A 17,931-nucleotide genomic window follows, 5' to 3' on the forward strand; every position below is an offset into this window, starting at 1 on the left:
GGACATTTGAGTTGCTTTCACCTTTTGGCTATTATAAAAATACTTCTAGGAACATTTGCGTACAAGTTTTTGTATGTACATATGTTTTCATTTCCCTTAGGTATATACCTAGGAGAGGAATTGCTGGATCCTACAGTAGCTCTATGTTTAACCTTTTGAGGAACCACCAGACTGTTTTCCACAGTGACTGCACCGTCTTATATTCCCACTAGCAGTGTATGAGGGGTTTAATTTCTGCACATCCTCACCAACACATGTTATTATCTATTGGTTCTTTTTTACACCACACTGCAAGTAGGGCCTGGAGTTTGCAATGAGGAGTTGAAATACAAGTCATTAGAATTGAAATTTAGGGGGCAAACAAGAATCATTATTCTCTTAAAAAGCAGTTGATTCTGTGGGTTGGCTATGCAAATTCATTATCATTTTATTCCATCATTTTTCTTTGCCTTCTTTTATACTGCATTTATTACTTGTAAAATATTTTTGTATTAAAACCAGAAATACTCTTTAGTCCAGAAAGCCTACCTTTGGGACTATATCCTATAGAAATAAAATCACCTGATTTTAAATATACAAAATATTAACAAACAAAATGTTTACTATAGTACTGTTGCAAAAACATAAATAATCCTAATGTTTGCCAGAAAGGGAATGGCTGAATAAGTTATATATCCATGCTATAGAATACTGTGTCGCTAAAACAAAGAGTGAGTTTGGACCCATATCTTTGGAACTGGAAGGAAGCCCATTTATATATATTTTAAGTAAAAAAAATACCACAAGTTGCATAATACCATCTATAGCATGATCCTACTTTTGAAAACTAAAGAAGAGAAGCAACAAATTATATAAGCACTTGTGGTTCTAAGTATGACTAAAGGTGAAGAAGGTCATTTAGAAGGGGTTGTCAATGAAGAAAATTACTAATATTCTCTTTTATACTTTTGAATTTTTACTTTTCATGATAATTGTTTTAATAATTTAAAAAGCATAATAAAGAAAAAATTAAAGCCTATCTTCATTATACAAAACAAATATATTTTCTTGATTTGCTGTTTAATAGCTTCTATTCAATAATTAGAAATTTAATTTATTACCTTTTCTTAGGGAAGCTGGGTTTTAAAAATCCTTCCTCATTTATTGTAAAGAAATAAATTTGTGTAAGATACATGGGAGGATTGTTTTTCTCCATTTCCTTTATCATACAGGGATCATTTTGAAGGAGAACAACCATTCATTTCTCTTATAGTAACAACCCCCAAAACTGAGTATGGGAAATGGATGGATGAATCAATATAAATTTAATACACAGAAATAAAACAATCAATAACTGTTTTTAGTTCTTTTCCTTGGTGGCTGTGAGCTTGAGTGGAATTCTTTATTCTCAGGCATGGAGTGACATTGCTTCATGGGTTGAGCATAACACAAACCACCAAACTGGGCAAACATTTCTAATTAGGTGTTTCTGGAATCAGTGGCACCACCACCTTATCCAGAGTTCCCTTTTGTGCTGTGCTGGCAAATGATAAGAAGATCACACAGCACTAGAAATATATGTAACTGTATTTCCAAGTGCATGTTTTATGGGACACTCCAAACTCTTTAACCTTCTTCTGTTAAATTTGTCACCATTGAACAATACCCTTCCTTGAACATGCAATAGAAATTTCAATGTGGTTACAAATCTTTCCTTATAAGACTCTCCAAAAACTACATTTTAAAAAACTTACTTAAAAGTCCCACTAAATACCTTAACTTCCCCACCCCATTTTATTCTGCACATAAAATGCAAATATCTTCAACTACTTGCTCAATTTACTCATTAATATGTTGTTAACATCCATAACCACATACTGACAACCTCAGATTTCCAGAGGACATTGAAAATGACCACTGTACACCATACTTATAATCCAATTTATTACTCAAAACACAAGTCTAATGGAAGCCATTACAGGGTGTCTCCCCTGGGCAATCGTCTCCAAAGCAGCTCTCACTGGAAATTTGGGGCTTGGCACTGAGGTGAACTTGATGAGGTGGGTGAGAAGCGAAAACCCCAGGCCCATGTGCAAGCTGCGAAAGCAGGATTCACATGAATGGCCCTGGAGAAGATGCATTTTCTTTAAGATTTGTGGGGCCTCCAGCGGAGGACATAGGCATATTGAATGGAAGGTTTGGTGGCCCAAGTGAGAAAAATTAGGTTGCGAGTCTGCTGACTAGTAAAAAAAGAGCATCTCTTAAGCCGGTATCATGAAAGCCCAATCATAAAAAAATATAGGCTCAGCTGTAAAAAAGTGATTTTTGCAACCATTTGTAATCAGAGAAATAACCTTGAAATGGGTTTTTATCAAAAATATCCTGAAAATAAATTTGCTTATTTTCACTTAGTAATTATTGTTTCTGAACAATCCAAATCCAGTGATGAAAATACGCCTGCAATCTATCTGCTGCTATCTGATAGTGGAACTGCAGTAGGTACTGGTGTAAGTATGCATATGGTTTGGCAGAAAGCAGCAGGTGTTTAATAATTGTGACTGAAGCGGCACCGCAGTGATTCACAACGTGGATCCAAAATTGGCAACATGGCAAGGAACCAGATACAATTTTAGCAGTAAGCTGGGGGCTCAAGACATCAGACCAATAAAGGGCGAGGCAGGGGGAAAGGATTACTCCCACTGTGTCCTGAGGAGGGCTGTAAGCTACATCTATCTGCTCACACCTTCTGGTAGGTAATCTACAAAGCAGGTTGGCCGCCAAGCCCGAAAGAAGCACTTGCCTACTTAACAGCCAAAATTAGTTAACAATCAGTTAGGCAGGGGAGCTAAAAGAGGGAGCTAAGAGGAAAACCATTAACATGAAACAATGATAAACTGGAGCTATTTAACTTGTGTCTTTAAGTACAGAAATTTAAGGTTGAGTAAACATGACCGTCTAAATCCTTTAATCCTGAGGCTGACATTTATAGTGACTGAGAAGGATTAATCATTTTGATCTCTAAATGAATCATTTTAAGCAGTTAATATTTAAAAGTAATAAACTTTGGAGTTGCAGTAATTAGCCCAGTGTATCTGATTAATGTTTCAGGTTTTTGTCTCTTTTTACAAAATCGTATTCTCACAAAAATAAGTTTTCTCAGCACCAGTATTTCAGAAAACATGAAAAAGGGTTGCAGATTCCTTTCGTTTTTGTCTGATGACAGAGGTGAGGGGGAACACAGGGGAAATAAAAAGTTTGGGGTCTAACTGGAAATTCATAGCAGCATTAAGTGCTGAATGGTAGGACCATATGGTCATATTTCTTTTGAAGTCTAGGATCAGTTCCCATTATTCACTATAATGGCATCCAAGACTAAACTAAATCTCAGTCTTTAAAATTAAAAGCATTTTCCTCTTGGCTTTCAAAGCTTCCTCCTTCACAATTTCCAACATGTCTGAATGTTTAATATATTTTCATAATGCAAAAAACACAAATAAATAAAATTAAAATAAGAAGAATAAGAAAAATGATTTATTCTATTTCACTTCCAAAGCAGGCTAAAATGGTGCAGAGATGCATAATTAGTATCTTAATCAAAAGAGTAATTAATACTATTTTTACATCTGCCCAATGCTATTCGTGACATTTTAAAATTACATGAACCTTCATGTTCTACATTTAAGAAATATGAATTCAATTCATTTGACCTATTTTGAGAAAACAATGTATAGGAGCATTTAAAATCTACTTATCATTTTAGTAATATTCTAGTAATAAAACTGTGCCCCTAAAAGTAACGTATATCTAAGAGCTTAAAACGGGCCTTTTTCTATTTGGAAATTGATGAAAATATTTGAAAGGCTTGGTCCCAACTATATGCCACCGACTCTTCATTCTCTCAGCACAATCCTGGATATTGTGTATGCTATTATCTTAATGGGCAAAATGTCTTTATCTAGCAAAACATTATAGTGCAACCACCGCAGAGGTTGTTTGTAAGATAAGATAGTTGGTTGTGGTTCAGTAGAGACAGTGTGACTGTGCCCCCAGCACCAAATGAATCTCATCCAGGCTGAAGTTGAATGAGAGGAAAAATACAAACCCAAAACTTTCCATACTCTACTACAGTTGTTTGCACATGCCTAGTTTGCTTTTGTTTTAATTATTACTATTTAGGTAAATTTTGCATGCAATGAAATGCATAGATCGTAAGTGGATGTTTCTGTGAGTTTTAACAAATATATCCACCACGACACCAAACAAGATAAGGCACATCTCCTCGTGCCCACAAAGTTCTCTCATGCCCAGTCAATCCTCACCCCTGCAGGCAACCAGTGTTCTGATTTCTTTTATGGTAGATAGTTTTGTATGTTCTTGAACTTCATATAAATGGAGTCATACAGTATGTACGCTGGATCCTTTTGCTTAACAGAATGTTTTTGAGATTCTTCTGTGCTGTTGTATATATCAGTGGTTCATTCTTTTGTCTTGCCAACTTGTATTCTATTGTATGAGTATTATACTAAAATTTGTTAAATCCATTCCCTTGGTGATTCCAGTTTGGGCCTCTTATGAATAAAAGCTGCTATGAACATAGTTTTTACTTGTTTTGAGTAAATCCTTGGAGATGAATTGCTGGGTTAAGGAGGAGATGTTATTTTTAACTTTATATTAGAAAATGCCAGTTTCCAAAGCAGTTGTGTCATTTCACCTTTTAGATTCCCATCAGCGATGTATGAGAGTCCCAGTTGTTCCACACCCTCACCAATATTTAGGCTGTGAATCTTTTTAATTTTAGCTGTTCTAGTGGGTGAGTGGTAGTATCTTATTGTGGTTTTAATTTTCATCTCCCTTATGGCTAATGATGTTGAGCACTTTTTCTCATGCAACATTTGTGTATCTTTTCTGTGATGTTCTAAGTTTTTTGCCCATTTTTAAATTTAGTTATTTATCTTTTTGTTATTTATTTGCAGATTCTCTTTATATAGTCTAAATACAAATCCTCTGTCATAGATAGATAGATAAATAGATAATTAAATGATAGATTTCTCCCAGGCTGTGGCTTGCCCTTTCATTTTCTTAAAGATATTGTCTGATAAACAGAACTTTTTAAGTCAATTAAGTCTAATTTATCAATTTTTTTCTTTCTTTTTTTTTTTTAAGAGACAGAGTCTTGCTGTGTTGCCCTGGCTGGAGAACAGTGACACACTCACTGCAACTTTGAACTCCTGGCCTCAAAGGATCCTCCCACCTTGGTCTCCCAAAGTGCTGGGATTACAGGAGGGAGTCACTGAGCCCAGCCCAATTTTTTCTTTTACATTTATTCTTTTTATGACCTATCTAAGATATCTTTGTCTACCTCAAGTTTGTGAGGACATTCAAGAACGTGTTTAGTTTTTTACTGTGGTTTTCTAGTGGAAATGAGAAAGATGAAAAGAGTATAAAAATGACTGAAATTTAAGTCTGGTTATTCCTGGTTCTGGAACTCACCAGCTACTGACTAACTGAACATTTTAACAAGTCTGGGTCTCAGTATTCCTCATATATAACATGGACTTAAAGGATCTCAAAGATCTCTCAACCATAAAAATTTATGCAGAGGCAGAAAGAAGGCAGCACAATGGTATGTGAAACAAAGCTGAGAACGTAGCATCAAGAGTCCCAGGAGGAAGATACGGAAGACAAAAGGCCTTGGGTAAAAGCATGCGTCACAAGGGCTAAAATTCCCTTAACACCAGGGACTTCTGCTTTATATTTCCTAAAATAAATCAGAAGCATGAAGCTATGTTCTAACCTGGCTCCTCCCTTAAACACCTTGTCTAGGGGTTCATGCTGAATCGGAAACTGAGTATCAGGACAGCTCGAACATTAGGAAGCTACATCTGGTCTTCTGGAAAGGTGCTTTTCTTCTAAAGCACCCAAAGTGTAGAGCCAGCCTCCTGAAGCAGTAATTATTTTCTGCTTTTGACTTTGGTGATTTAAAATCGGAAGGTTTTCTTCCATAGCCCCACTCTCTGAATGCAACCTCTGTTAATGTTTTGCAGTTTTCTTCTTTTCTTTCTTTCAGTTTTTTTATGGGGCAGGGGTAATTCTATGGATAGATTTTGTTTATTTCACATACTTTTATAAGAGTTTTTGTGTAAAGTTTTGAGTAGAGCTATTCATAAATCAGGGTGGTTTGGTTGTCTTGCTTCTTCCTGAGCCAAAACTTCACAACGGTACACCATATCTTCACTTTAGGAATGCACTGTGTTTAGAAGTTGATAAGGAGCGGTATATGTTTTCCCAGGAAAACAACTTGTAGGATGCCAGGATGGAACACAGAGGTCTATTTAGTTATCTGTATCTAAATGAAGAAGTGGATGAACCGTATGCTAGAGCATGGCTTCCACGTATGAGACTGTCTCTGAAAAAATGTGCTCAGAATTCCAACCAGGAGGACTTCTCCTACAGCAGCCTCTCCCACTGATTTCCTCTTCACCCAGCTCGGAGGGACTTCCTGAGCAAATCACCAGTGCTCACCTAGATACGTGAATGCTCAATGAAGGCTACCAGGATAGCAGTTGTACAGTGGGGACGTAGAATTTGGGGTTTGCTGCCACCTTTCCCACACTAATAGGACAACTTATTTGCCTTTTCATATGTTTGCTGACCATTTGAATTTCTCTTCTGTGAACTGTCTATGCATGCCATCTTCCCATTAGGTTGTCTATCTTTCTATCTTCAATTCGTAAAGGTCCCTCAGCATATTAAAGATACAAACCTTGTATATGTCACATGGATTATAAATATATGTTCCTACATAATGGTTTTGTTTCTAGGTATTTTGATTTACATATAAGAGGTTTTAAATAAAAAAAAATAGTCAAGCCAATCTTTTCTTCTGGGTTTTCTGTTTTCATTAGAATGGCCTTCCCTACTCTGGAGGAGCACATGGAGTCCCTGGGACAGGCTATGTGGACTAACAACCACTTTCTCCTTGCCACTTCTGCTATGAGGACTGGAAGGCAAAAATAGAAAGTCTTTCTAGCGCAGCTAAGTATGGTTATATATAACAGTTCTGAAAAAAGAGAAGTAGAAAGAAGTCTCATGGAATAAAACGAACTAGTCCAATATTAAGAAGTCCTTCTTACCCTCGCGTTCATTCTTATTCCAACAGGAGTTTGAACACACAGCAGCCACCTGGGGGCCCATGGGACAAAAGCCACGTGCTAAGGATGGCAGAGCAAAAAAAGGTAGAAGAAACCTGGGTCCCTGATGGCATCTTTGAGCCTGGCTAGACAATCTGTCTCTGCACCTTTGGTTTGGTAAGAAAATAATACTCTTAGGTGTTTAAGCCGCTGTTTTTGGAGCTTTCTGCTACTCATGGCTCAAGTCATTCCTATCTAATTCAGTCTCCCAAATTAACTTCTAGAATTCTTACTGCTTTATTTTTTATATTTGTCTTTAATCCATCTTCATTTATTTTTGAATATGCTGAGAGATATGGGTCCAATTTTATGTTCTTCCAGATGGATAACCAGTTGTGCCAGCACCATTTATCAAATCCCACTGAATAGAAAAACTATTTTTTGGTTTTATATTAAATTTCCCTATATACTAGCATCTATTTCTGAAGTTTCAGTCTATTCCACTGATCCACTTGTCTTTACTTATACCAATATCATATAGATGTGATTACAGCAGCTTCATGGTATTTTAGAAAATATATATTAAGGTCATTTTACCCTCACTATGCAACTATGAAACTTTTAAATATATTTTTCGCTATTTTCAGACATTTTTCTTCTACATAAATTTTAAGATGCCTTATTTAAATTAAAATTAACCCTAACCCATTGGAATTTTATTTGATAGCCTTGACTTCTATGTATTCATTTTGGGAGAATTAATATTCTTATGGTATCAGTCTTCCCATCCAAAGACATGGACTGTGTTTCTATTTATTCAGACCTTGCTTTATGTTTTCAATAATATTTTATAGGTCCCTTCCTATTAGGTCCCATACCATGCTTGCAAGACTTATTCCAAAGAATTTTATAGTGTTTGTTGCTGTTGTGATGGGATATTTTTTCTGACTTCCAATTTTAGCCAGTTTTTGCTTAATAGTTGTTGTAATTGCTTAATAGTATATAACATTTACCAATATGTTATTATTCTAAGCACTTTACATATATTAACTCATTTTATCCTCAAAAAGCTATAGCACAACCTACATATAAGAAAATTGAGGCACAGAGAATGTAAATTATTTGTCTAAGCGAGTTACTGGGCCAAGATTAGGTAACCTGTCAGTTAGCTAATGAGTGGCAGAGGTAGGATTCAAACAGATCATCTGGATCCAGAACCTACACTCTCAACTATTATGCTGTCTATATTTATCTTGTATTCATCCAACTATCAAATTCACTTCAAATTCTATTTTTTTATTTCTAGAGACACATGATTTTTGCATGTGTACAATCATATATTTCACGAAAGAGCTAATTTTAAATTTTCCAAAATATATATCAATTGTTTAATTTTCTTTTCTTATTGCAATTGCCAAAATGTCTAAAACAATTTTAAATAGTAATTGTAAGACTAGGTGAACCTTTCTTATGTTCCTGATATTAACTGAAATGTCCTAAGATCTCACCTTTTAGAATGCTGTTTAATTTTTTTGAATGATCATCTTAAATATGACTATCATATTTAAGTGTTTTTTCTTCTTGTTTCACCTAGTGAGTTTTATTTGAATAAGGAGTGGTTTCTAAAATTTATCCAAAACATTTTAATCCTCTACAGATAAGATCTGGCTTTCTACTTTGATTTTTAATCTAATTATGTTAATAGATTTCCAAACATTGAAAAATACTTGCATTATCAGCAAGAATTAGTAACCACTTGGTTATTAATTTGGTCCAGCAGTTTATACTTTTTATACATTGCTGGATTCTTAAATGCAAATAGTTTTTTATAACTTTTACACACATATTTGAGAAGCAATTTTGGTCTAAACAGCTTCTTTTTGGTACTATTTCAATCAAGATTTGTTATTAAGGTTATGCCAACTTCCAGCTTCACAATATGAACTTTTATGCCATCTTTTTTGGGGGGAGTGGGTATGTGTGGTGTTGAATAGCTTCTTAATTGTGGGATTTAGTTGTACTTTGAAGGTTATGTAAAATTTACCTAGGAATCTGCCTGGCCCTTTTAAGTAGTCCTTCTTTTAATCACCTTTCTAATCTCTTCTGAGATAATTGGTTTTGACAAGTTTTCTCCATGTTCTGAAATCATCTGAGGTTAATCATATTTTCTGAGAAATAATAAATCCTCTAGATTTTTTAAATTTATTGCTTAGAATCATCCCTTTTAGTTGTCACAATCTTGTTGATATCTCTCCTTATTTTTGTTCTCATTATTCCTTAATCAGGATCATGAAGGGCTTTCTATTTTTTATTAGTCTTTTTAAAGAATTAGCTTTTTTGTTTGTTTTTAATTTCAGTTTTCCTGCTTCCCTTGGTTTATTTTCCAGAAATGGGCAAAATATCTGCATAGTAAAAGATGCATAGTAAATTCATTTTTTTGTTGGTCTTTATTATTTAAATATATTCCTTAACAGTATATTTTTCCTACAATTATGGCTTTCACTACCTCCCATAAATTTTGGAAGCAGAATTTTCTTTTCATTGCTTTCTACTGCTTCTTATCCTTGTCAAGAAACATCATAATCCATGGGGGAAAAGTGTTTTTGTTTGTTTATCTCTTTGTTGTTTATTTCTAATTTTACTAAATTTTATGATCAAATATTTTGGCTTACAAAATCTCTGCTTTTCTGAATTTTTTATGTTTCTTTTTGTGACCAAATACATAATTGGTTTCTGCAACTATTCCACAGAAATATAAAAAATCAAATCACTTTCATCTGACAGTTATAAATTTCTGCATATATATCTTAGATAAATTTTTTGATTAATATTATATAATTGCTGTCTTATTTTTTGTCTTTTATATCTGCCTGACTCTGAAGGAAGTGAATCAAAATATCCCATCATAATTGTTTTAACAACCTTTTTTCCCCTGAATTTTTGCTTTATAAATTTAGCAATTTTATGGTTTAATGTATGCATTTTAAGAGTGTTCACCCTTCCATACAGTTTGTCTTTTATTATTTACTTAATGGTCCTCATCATCCTGTTTAGAAATTTTAATCATAAAGCCCACCTTTCCTGATATTAATACTGCCACTCCTGCTTTTGTTTTGTTTGTCTACCTGATCTCTCTTTATTGTCAACCATTTTTTACCTATTTAAGTGTATGTCTTAGAAATGCCAATAATTTTTATGAACCAGTTGAGCAGTTTATGTCAAAATTCAGTACATTTACATTTCAGGTGATATGTCATATAGTAGATTTTAATCCTTCCATCTTATTTTATGATTATTCATGATTTTACCTCTTTCTTCTTTTTCCTGGGAGCTGTTTTTGCTAAATTAGCCAGACTGCTATTCATTCCCTTTCCCCCCCTGCTAATTAGGTAGGTCTATTGTGCTTTTTTCATTCTACTAATGACTATCTTCCCTTTCCATACATTCATATTCAAATACATGTTTTTCATTGTTAAGTGAATGCAAGATAGCAATTATTTCCCTCCAATAAGGCTCTATTTCATAACTGCTTCCTCCTCTCTCCCTCTTCAGATGAGATGAGATTTTGGAACCCTTTTACTTTTTCCTACCACTTTCCTCCAACTACTGGAATTTACTGACACAGGTAAATGCTCTTAGTTCTAGCCTTTTGTTCAGGTTTCTCTTGTAATGCTTCTTACACATGTCCAGTTGCTCTGTAATCCTCATCTGCGATTTAGCTATATATACCACAAAGTTGATTTCTCATCACTGTTTCCTCTTTTCTTCATAGGTCGTGAGTCTGATTCAGTTGGTATTCCTTCTTGAGTACTTCCTTAGATGGCGTATGTTGTTGGCATTGTCTCTGAATCTTTGCATTCCCTGCATATCTTTCATACACTCTGAGATGGTGATATTGATGGGTTTCAGGACATGCTACCCCAAATTAAGGCACCTTGCCATTTGAGAAAACAGCAGAAGCAGGAAGGGTCACTCTCACCTTCCCCCTTGCTCTTCTCCCCTGAAGCAAGTCATAATATCCTCATTCAAGGGGTGCTCTCCCCATACTGGGAAGAAGGAATATCCTTACCTCTGAAGACACAGGGACACAAAGAAGAATCTGAACAAACAGGCCTTGCTAAGTTCTCCCCAGTTTATTACCATCAGATCATATCTCCTTTGTCTAATCATCCTTCTCCACAACTATCCACCTCTTCATCAAACCTAACCATAATAATGCATGTTTACCTATTTCTTAGGGTATTCATTTCCTTATGAAGGCTCTTATGTCATATAAAAGTCACATTCAATAAATGTGCATGCTTTTCTCTCCTGTTAGCCTGTCTTTTGTTATAGGGGCCTTAGTCATGAACCTAGCAATGGGTGGGAAAATATGTCTTTCCTCCTCTACAACGTCTTCTCTGCACATGGGATCCCTGGGTTGTAGTTTTGTTCTCTCAGGAGATATTATTGCACTGTCTTTTAGCTTCCATTGCTGCCAATGAGAAATTCATTGCTAGTCTTATTTTTTTCTTCTGCAATTAACAAAAAAGGTAACTTGTCTTTTCTCTCTAGAATCTTGTAAAATATTTTTATCCCTTGTGCTTGAGTTTGTGTGTGCACATTTGTGTTTTCTACTTAATTGTACCTGGAATTTTGTTTTCTGTTTTGGGTTATATCTTCTACCTGCTCTTCAAAACCATTAAACTCTCTTCTTTAACCAATCTATTGTCTTTTTTAGTTTGTAAATTGTGGCCTTTTTTTCTCTAGCATTTGGTTGTCATTGTTGGTTTGTTGTTGGTTTTTTTTTATGGTTATTGTTTTTGGATTTCTGTAATGGCTTTTATTATAATTTTCTATTTTGGTTATTTTTGTTCAAGTTGTCTTCTTTTGTATCCATTGCTCATAGTCATTTTATATTTAAGAACTTCCTAATCTATTTGTTCTGCCTGCTATCTTACTTCCTGCATGCTGAGTGCCATTGGCCATGTTGTTTTCCTGGGGAGTCTTAAGAAGGAGTGAGAAGTCCTGTTAGACTCTGAGGACAAGCATTTCTAACCTCTGGTCTCCTTAGCTGGCACTCTCACGATATCAGAGTGGAGAAATGCTCTGTTTAGGTTCCTCCAGCTTCTGAGGGGCCACAGAAAAACCAGCTGCTCCTGCAAGACAACACTCCTTCAAGTAGGGTCCATCGGAGAGGCAGGACAGCCTCCCAGAACCACCAAGTCCTACACCTTTACCCCATTCCAAGCTCTCATCTGGTCCAAAGAGAAAAGTGCCTGCATCAGGTTGGTCCTTTGGGATCCTAACAGAGTTGCAGATCTTACTTGCACCCTTGATCACTGCTCAGCTCAGAGGAGGTAAGGAATCAGCTAGGAGATAAGTGGATGAGACATCATTCAAGCCACCATCATGCCAGAATCCTGAATACAAAAGAGGGTTACCCTTGCTAAGGGGCAGCTCTAGCATGTGGAATATTTGTGTGAAGATGGACTAGTGCTCAGGATGCAGCCCACCTGGGAGGTGCAACACGGAGGAATCAGGGCACATGGGATCTACTTTCTTTCTCTCTTTTCCGTCTCCCCAGCAGAATCTCTCAAACCTCACTTGAACTGGCCTTGGATCAGCAATAGCATGAGATGAGAAGCAAAAGCTGTGTTCGTGGGAGCTGGGGCTGTTGAGCACTTCTGTTGATGTTAAGAATGAAGAGAAGGCAAGTCCCAACCAGGGAGTTGCTGGGAGTGGACCATGCTGGCAGGGAAGACCAGAGGTCAGCCCCACTTAGAAATTAGTCAGTGCCTGACTTTGTCAATCTGTCTTCCTCCATCCCTTCCCTTCTTTGCAAATTTATTTTCTATTTTGATTTCGGTTATGTACAAACACAGATGTAATGCTGTCTTTCAAATTTAAAAACAGATAACCTTCCTCCCCATTGCCGTGTTACAAATAAAGAATGAATGGCAGTCTTTTCATTTTAGAATTCTGAAATTCACAACCCCAACACTGACTGATCAACTCTTAAACGCTTTGGGTTAGGACTGTCTCAAAGATGGTTCTTTTCAGACTTATAGCGGAACAAATGTATTCATGTTTCCAGACATCACCTCTTTTCAATGTTCACCCTCATGGCCAGCGTTCCTTGCTGGAGTTGATAAGCATGCCTGTTTGGTCAAGAATACTACAATGTGTACAGCACAGACAGCTGCAGCAGAGCAAAGAAGTTCTTTTGTTTTATTACTTCTCCAAAAACCGTGGGATGATCTTATGCAGCCGTTTCATAAGAAATTTGTCTCAGACCTGACGGGATAAATTCTCTTCAGAGATGAATCAAAGAAAATAGCATCCAAGTATGCAAAACAGGGATGGTCACCCTAACCCCATCACACCTACGGAGAGCTCCACAGCTGCTAAAAAGAACAGCCACTTCCATCACCAATGAACCATATGAAGAGATTTAACAAGAGAGAGAGAAAGAGATCTTTGGAAGATCCAGTCAAATTACACATTACTGTAAAAATAAAATCATCCCCAGGTTTGCAATATCACATGTAATTAATAGTAGGTACCAGTCAATAAAGCCATAAAAAATAACTAAATTGAGTTTGATAATGAGACATAAAATGGGTCAATAAAAATAAAAACATCCTATTTCTTGATTTGAATTCTCCATGTATTAATAGCTGCATTAACAGGGTCTCTGCTTATCACTTCCTCTAGCTAAAGCTGCGTTCTCCTGTGTCATCCAAGGAGTAACTGGATATAGGCCTGACAAGCTGTTTTAAAACTCCACGGTCAAGCTAAATTAGCATGATGCTCTGGAACTGTTTCAAAGATATTTGGCTACTATTAATATTTTTAATCTTTCATTTTTATTACATGTATGATGTCAGGAGCTGTGGCAGGAAGCACATTTTGTCAATTAAATAATTAATCCCACAGCATAACAGTCAGTAAGGAAAAATTGACATTTGTCAGGTTAAAAGAAAATGAAACCCTGGAAGGATTTTTCATTACGCTTGTTCAAGAAAAACATAATCTGATAGCAGACTTTCCTTATGCATGTCTCTCCTACACCTACCACTGCTGCTGCAAACACTCCCGTATCAAACCACAGGGAAGTATTTGCAAGGCCTCTCTCGCCCTCCTCCTCACCCACCCAATTACAAAATCATATCAATTTTATTTCCTAAACATGTCTTCAGTTTGCTCACTTCTCACTATCCATGCCATCACCATTATAATCCAAAATGACTAAAATCAGCACCAATGAACCGAAGGGCAATTATTATACTGACTTGCCTGTTTTACACTTAGGCAGCTGCACAGAGATTAGAAGAAACCTGAGTGCCAGGGGCAGAAGGGCCTGGGTTCAAATCCCAGCTCGGCTCCTGTGAGCCATGGGACCTCTGGCCGCTCGGAGGCTCAAGTGCTCAACCTGTGAAAGGAGGGCACTATTGGGACCTCCCGCCCCCCCAGGGACTGAGCACACACCTGCTTAGCACATCGACTGACGGGCCCTAAGGCAGCAGTACATATTAGCTATAATTAGTGGTCCGTTCCATTTCCGTTTTTAATAAATTCTGATTTATGAACATGTCAGGTGAACTGCAGCACCATCCCACACGGCACGTTCGCTTTTCCTTTCACTTCTGCTCTGCAACCTCTTCCCACCACCCCATTCCCTCCACCAGGTGCCTCGCTCACTTGCTCTTTTCCGTACCCCTTCTGGCTCTCCAGTCCTGGGCTTGCAGGGAGCTGAGGACTAGCACCCTTTGGTCCCCTAAGAACTTCAGTCTCAGGGTTTCCACAAATGGTATCGCAGGGTCATCAACCACAGTCTGCACTGGATTAACACTGCCTGGGTGGTGAAAATTTCAGTGCGCAATGTTTAACCTGTGTAAGCATCTCTGCACTGCCAAAGCCGAATGCTTGCTTGGGGGGGAGATGAGCCTCCTCCACACATCCTGCCACATGGGCTGCTCGTTCCTTCTCATAGTATTCTACACCGTAGGGTTTCCTGTGTGTGTGTGTGTGTGTGTGTGTGTGTGTGTGTGTGTGTGTATCCCCCAATAAGGCAATAAACAAGTTATTTTTGGTACAAAAAGCAGGACTTCACATTCAGTTCAGATCACATGTATTTCTACACTACCTACTATTTTTTAAATATACACTGGTATATTAAATTGGTGAAAAATGTACACTGATAATCTATTTCAGCTGTGTAGAAAACATGAAAGAAACAAATTTGGTTTAGAATGATAATACAATAAACTAAAGCCCCCTGACTTACCAAGAGTACCAAGTAAGTATTCTATATCTCCCCTAAAAAATGGATTAAAAATGTTTAGCTATTTTTTCCCTTTTCATAAAATTCGATACCAGTAATTAGTAAGGCATGCTTTAGGGAAAAAAAAAAATCTCTCCTTAGCAAATCAAATGAGTTTTCTTTGATGTAAACTGGTGTGGGTGAGTGAATACTATTTCAATCTAGTTAGAATGGTTCTTTGTACAACGCAGGGAAGAAAAGAACCATGGAAAATTCTCAAACTTTTGAATGATTTGTTGCATTATTACTTTTTCTTAAATGTGTTCCTGCCCAATATCAAAGTGTTAGTCACACTGTCTGTAAGGTGATTGGAAAAAAATGAATTTATACTTTATTATTAAAGTTTAATTTATTTTTCCTCATTTCCAGATTAGCTAAGGGATGCTAAATGCTACGTAAATTGTATTGCGCACTACAAATGTAAGAGGATTATATTTTTATTGGTAGTAATCTTACCCACATCTCGAGACTATATTAGAGGAAACAAAATATATGCCTAACATAAAATAAGCTACTGTCATAAGTGTGGAAATCAGTAGGTTTCAGGGTGTGAAGTAAAGTTACAAAATCATTATTCCACTGGTAGGATATGCAGGCAAAACAAACATAGTGTAAAAATGTTTAACAAATACATGCGAATATCCAAAACATAATGAATTATATTACAGGAAACTGGGATGTTTTAAGGTGTAACCAAAATATACTTGCTTGGGAGAAAGAAAATGGAATCTTTGCATGGCAGGCTCTTGCGTAAATGAGACGGAGGCAAACAGCAAGGCTGGGTGGATCATGAGATGATCTAGGATAATAATTCTTTCTAGGGAAGGAAAGATGCGTTTCCTCACCACACTGTTTCACGGGTTCTAACTACAAAAATGTTTGTGAGCACCTTCATTCAGTGAAAAAGGGAGCCCAAGAGACTTGCCGTTCAAGTTTATGCACAAACACTTTGGCCATGTGCCGAATCATAACCTCACATATGAAATGTGGAGCTTTGGAATCATTTTCTGTACGTGTCGGCACCTGTGTCTGAGGTCAATGTGCCCGTGGATGGCTTTCTACCTCTAATCTGGAATATTCTGTGACCATCTAATATCTCAAAATCAGAATCAGTGGATAGAACATCAGAATCAGAAAATGATCATGTTACCTTAGGGGGAAAAATGTGACACCCACAAGTTAGCAACGTTTGAGCATGCCTTGTTTTACCGGGGCGATTACCTACCTTGTCTAGTGTACTCGTCTGCTTCTCTGTGAACCAAATCCTTTACTCTGTTTCCATACAGCAGCCTCGAGGAATCATGATCAAAAGCTTTCAAAGTTTCACTGGAACTGTAAGACTTCTGCGTGGGCACCCTGCACTCCTCATTGTCTGCTGAGGAATTTGTATACCGCCGCTCTTTTTCTCGTCTGCTCTTGGTCAGGGAGCAATAAGGCCTCCGTTCTTTCACATCCATACTTCATTCCTTCTGTGTGCACATCAGTCCTGCTTGTTATAAATTACGCTCAGGGTTCAATTCTCATTGGCCTCTCTGTGAAGATAAAAGGTTTGCATGATGTCAGCATAACATTCATCTGAGAACTGACTACTCTGTCCTTCTCGATCTGGAGAATGGTGGACAGCAATAGTATTATCTATCTAGGAAACTTGCTTTCAACAAGAAATTAATACTTATGAAATCAGTGTTAAGAGATTCTGTGTCACTAAGAGGTGAGGCACACTTTCTGCTAATGAGAGTTATGAGTGTTTGTTTAACCTACTATATCTGATTTTTCCCACTAATACAAAAAGAAAAATTTAAGCTCAGGCTCAAATTTCACTATAGAAACCAGCTAAAAACTGGCTTCAATAGTTTGTTAAACTTTCCACAATGGAACACTTTTCTCTCATAGCATTTTCTCCATTCACAGGTAAATTCCCTTTCTGTTTCTTCCAAAAACTTACACTATTTTTTTCTTTTTCTATTTTTTTTTTTAAAGAGCAGGACCAAACTGGGAGCTTCTTGCAACTGAAACTTTGTCAAATGCACTGAACGTTTTATTATTTTATACAAAGACTTGTCCTTCTGAGGGTACAATTCTCATGTTTTAAGAACCTAAATGTCTTTAATTGTGGAAAAAGCTTGTCCTCCTCCCAAATCCCTCTGCTTAAAAATGCATTTTCTCCTCTCTAGCAAATGAATTTCATCAGTGTTATCCTGATATTTAAGGCACTTCAAGTGGCTGATTCGATGGGGTAGTTTCCTGCAACTGCTAGTAGCAAGAATAAGTTAGAAGAAGCAAGGCAAATTGTGTTTCTTTGCTTAGCAACTCTCTTTTTCCCGAACTTGCTGCACCGGCAGTAGAAGGGGTGGGTAGAAAGACTCTGCTGCCCAAGACTTGGGGCCCTGAAGAGGGGGCTGTCCAGGGCTGATGCACATTTCAAATATCTTCCTTTGTCTCTTTATTCCCTCTCCTGTTGTCCCTCCTTTTTATCTGAAGGTCCCTGAAGGCACTGTCTTCAGCACTCATTATTTT

At 36.9% G+C, this 17,931-nt stretch overlaps 1 protein-coding gene across 1 annotated transcript in view; it reads right to left on the reverse strand.

Moving 5' to 3' along the window:
- The window catches only part of TENM3 (teneurin transmembrane protein 3), a 437,141-nt gene extending 420,193 nt beyond the window's left edge, over positions 1–16,948 (reverse strand). Inside the window, exon 1 of the mRNA XM_045552462.1 lies at positions 16,640–16,948. Within this exon, the coding sequence (XP_045408418.1) occupies positions 16,640–16,871 (232 nt within the window). The 5' untranslated portion in view covers positions 16,872–16,948. The remainder of the gene's footprint in view (positions 1–16,639) is intronic.
- Between the last annotated feature and the right edge of the window lie 983 nt (positions 16,949–17,931).

Source organism: Lemur catta, chromosome 5 (assembly GCF_020740605.2).
Source record: "Lemur catta isolate mLemCat1 chromosome 5, mLemCat1.pri, whole genome shotgun sequence".
NCBI classification, from domain to species: domain Eukaryota; kingdom Metazoa; phylum Chordata; class Mammalia; order Primates; family Lemuridae; genus Lemur; species Lemur catta.